Below are 2668 nucleotides of genomic sequence, written 5' to 3'. Positions count from 1 at the left end.
TATATATAGGAATAGGGTCTACTACTACGCCTCGACTAACACTGCATATAGGAAGAATGTTCACTAACAATACATTCTGTGAGAATCTCTTAGACTCAATTCTCATTTGCATTCCGCACACATCCAGCTACACGCCTCGTAACTACAATGGGGTGGTGATGGTGGTGCGAGCGATCGAGAACGAAGACAACTACAACTACATGACGGACTGGTCCTTGCATTGCCCTAAGGTGAGGTTGTTCACCTGCCCCTGCATACGTAGGTGTACGTGTACGTGTGTGGATGTGTACAGTTGTGTACGTGTGTGGATGTGTACGTGTTTGTGCTTGTACTGAGTTTGTGCTTGTTCCGATTTTGTGCTAAATTACGTTCACAGATGCCTTAACGAATAAGAAGAGCTTGTGTACTCGAAGTATTTAAACCCTAAAAACATATTGGCATATGTGCAAATACCTAACTGAACATTCATGATCATACATCTGCAGTATGTATGTGTTTCGTATGTAAGTTTATAGTATATATGTGTATAGTCCTTTTAATTGATACCTCTGCAGTATGTATGTGTAACATTCATGATCATATACATCTGCAATATGTATGTGTATGGTATGTTTGTGTATAGTGTGTAAGTTTATAGTATGTATGTGTATAGTCCTTTTAATTGATGTCTCTGCAGTGTGTATGTGTGTAGTCTTGTTTATTTCCTAGGTTGTTTCTGCTTTTCTCCTATTGCGCGTAGAGGTACATTTGTCTCACGGATTGTGTACACTGCCACTCAACTCGCATCTAAAGTGGTGCTGTTTAATATATGGTACGGCTGCACTCGTCACTCTCGTTCTATACAATGCGTTATACATACACGTACTGTTGTTGTCGTTAGCATATCGTACATGTGGCATACATACACGTACTACTATTGTCGTTAGCATATCGTACATGTGGTATACCTACACAACCGGTTTAAACGTTTTGCTAACTATGCGCTTCGCAAGGCTTAGTAATAGGAGAAGGGCACATACAATGCAAAGTTATATATTCTGATTCTACTTGCACTACAACAGTCCTCCATCCAATCCACCCACTGTGTTTGCGTACCAGTGTGGTGCAGACATAAAGGGCAAAGGAGGTAGCATTTGATTTTGCCACTACAACTGTTCACACATACACAAACACACACACACACACACACACACATATATATATATATCTATATATTGTGTGTGTATGTGTGTCTGTGTCTGTAAGTGTATCTGTGTATGTATACATAGGTCTTTATATATATCCGCCGACGATTATTGAGAGTTCTCTACACCCCATCTCTCCTTCCATCCACCCGTCAGACCGTGTACCACGACAACCCAGGCACATACTTCACCTGTCTCAAGGGTGACAATGGGGCCAAGATGGCTTCTCTGCTGTCTGTGGCCCTAGAGGTAGCTACCTACAAGCTGACGAACATTCCGCGCGAGGGCGGTGACGACCCAATTGTGGGGCTATGGCGAGTTTGACTCGTACACCAAGTCTCAGAAGCTATACGTACCTGGTACGTATTTAGATCGTGGATCTTGGGTGGGTGTGTGGGTGTATTGCCAATGTTGGTATGTACAGTACGTATTTAGATCCTGTATCTTGTGGGTATGCGTGTGTATTGCCGATGTAGGTAGATACAAATACGTATTCATATATAACAAGTGTAGCGCTTGAACCACGTGAGAGTGTGGCTGTGTACATCTTGTACCGAACTTCTGCCAAGAGAGAGCCACAACACCATCGAGCTACGCCAGTGAGCGATTGACTTGTGGACCGAATAAGGAAAGGTGTACCAACCGCTTATCACGTGACGTTGTAAAATTGCCTCTATTTGTGATCGTAGGGGTGAGTATTGTTTTTTTCTTCTTTCTTTTTTATTTCATTTTAAAGCAGCGCCCTGCAGTCTATTTCTGACAGACTCGACGGAAAGGCTGTCGCCAGTATTACTCGGCTAAACGAGATCTAGTTGTACCGCACATCTCGAACGTTTGTTACGCTAGTACATATGGGTGGCTTATGTGGGTGTAGCTGTGTACACGTGTACTGTTATAGGTGTCCTCGGTTTCAACGGTGTAGAATGGTGGTGGTAAACCAATGAATGTTATACCTCGTGTGGGTGATATTACTGTAGTTGTACAGCACACGCTCTACACCACTCTAACCACCTTCTCTCCCCTCAGACATCTATCTCACACTACCTTGTCGCCTCTCATACATCTTGGGTTTTCATGGTTCCATCTCACACTACACACTACCTTCTAGCCTCTCATACATCTTGGGCTTTTCATGCTTCTCTCTCACACTACACCCCAGGACGTCATCGATCGAGTTCTGTGAAGACGGTTGGACGGCTCAAGCTGTTCGCTCCAAGCGCCACTGAGGTGGGGCAATTGGATGCCAGATCATCGGCTGTCTCCCTACTCGAAGACGTGGCCAATCCTTATCCTAAGCCCGAGATATCATTCGGTACGTGTGTATGTGTGTGTGTGTATGTGTGTGCGTGTGTTTGTGTGTGTATGTGTCCGTGTGTGCGTACGTATGTGTGATTTTGACTGTACAGTGGAGTGGAGGTCTAGCTTACGCTTATGATGTCATTTGTTTGATACGTGTGTGTGTCCGTGTCTGCGTGTGTGCGAAC

At 44.1% G+C, this 2668-nt stretch overlaps 1 protein-coding gene across 1 annotated transcript; it reads left to right on the top strand.

Moving 5' to 3' along the window:
• Positions 1-56: 56 nt before the first annotated feature.
• On the top strand, positions 57-2442 carry SARC_10217 (hypothetical protein; the record flags this gene model as incomplete). The annotated part of the gene is made up of 3 exons (XM_014295750.1): positions 57-230; positions 1341-1543; positions 2344-2442. 2 exons carry the CDS (start codon positions 57-59, stop codon positions 1506-1508), a joined length of 342 nt encoding a protein of 113 aa, XP_014151225.1. The 3' UTR covers positions 1509-1543; positions 2344-2442.
• Between the last annotated feature and the right edge of the window lie 226 nt (positions 2443-2668).

This window comes from Sphaeroforma arctica (genome assembly GCF_001186125.1).
Source record: "Sphaeroforma arctica JP610 unplaced genomic scaffold supercont1.1173, whole genome shotgun sequence".
Taxonomy (NCBI): Eukaryota; class Ichthyosporea; order Ichthyophonida; genus Sphaeroforma; species Sphaeroforma arctica.
Note: the sequence above shows the minus strand (reverse complement) of the source record. Positions and strands in the feature narration are given on the sequence as shown.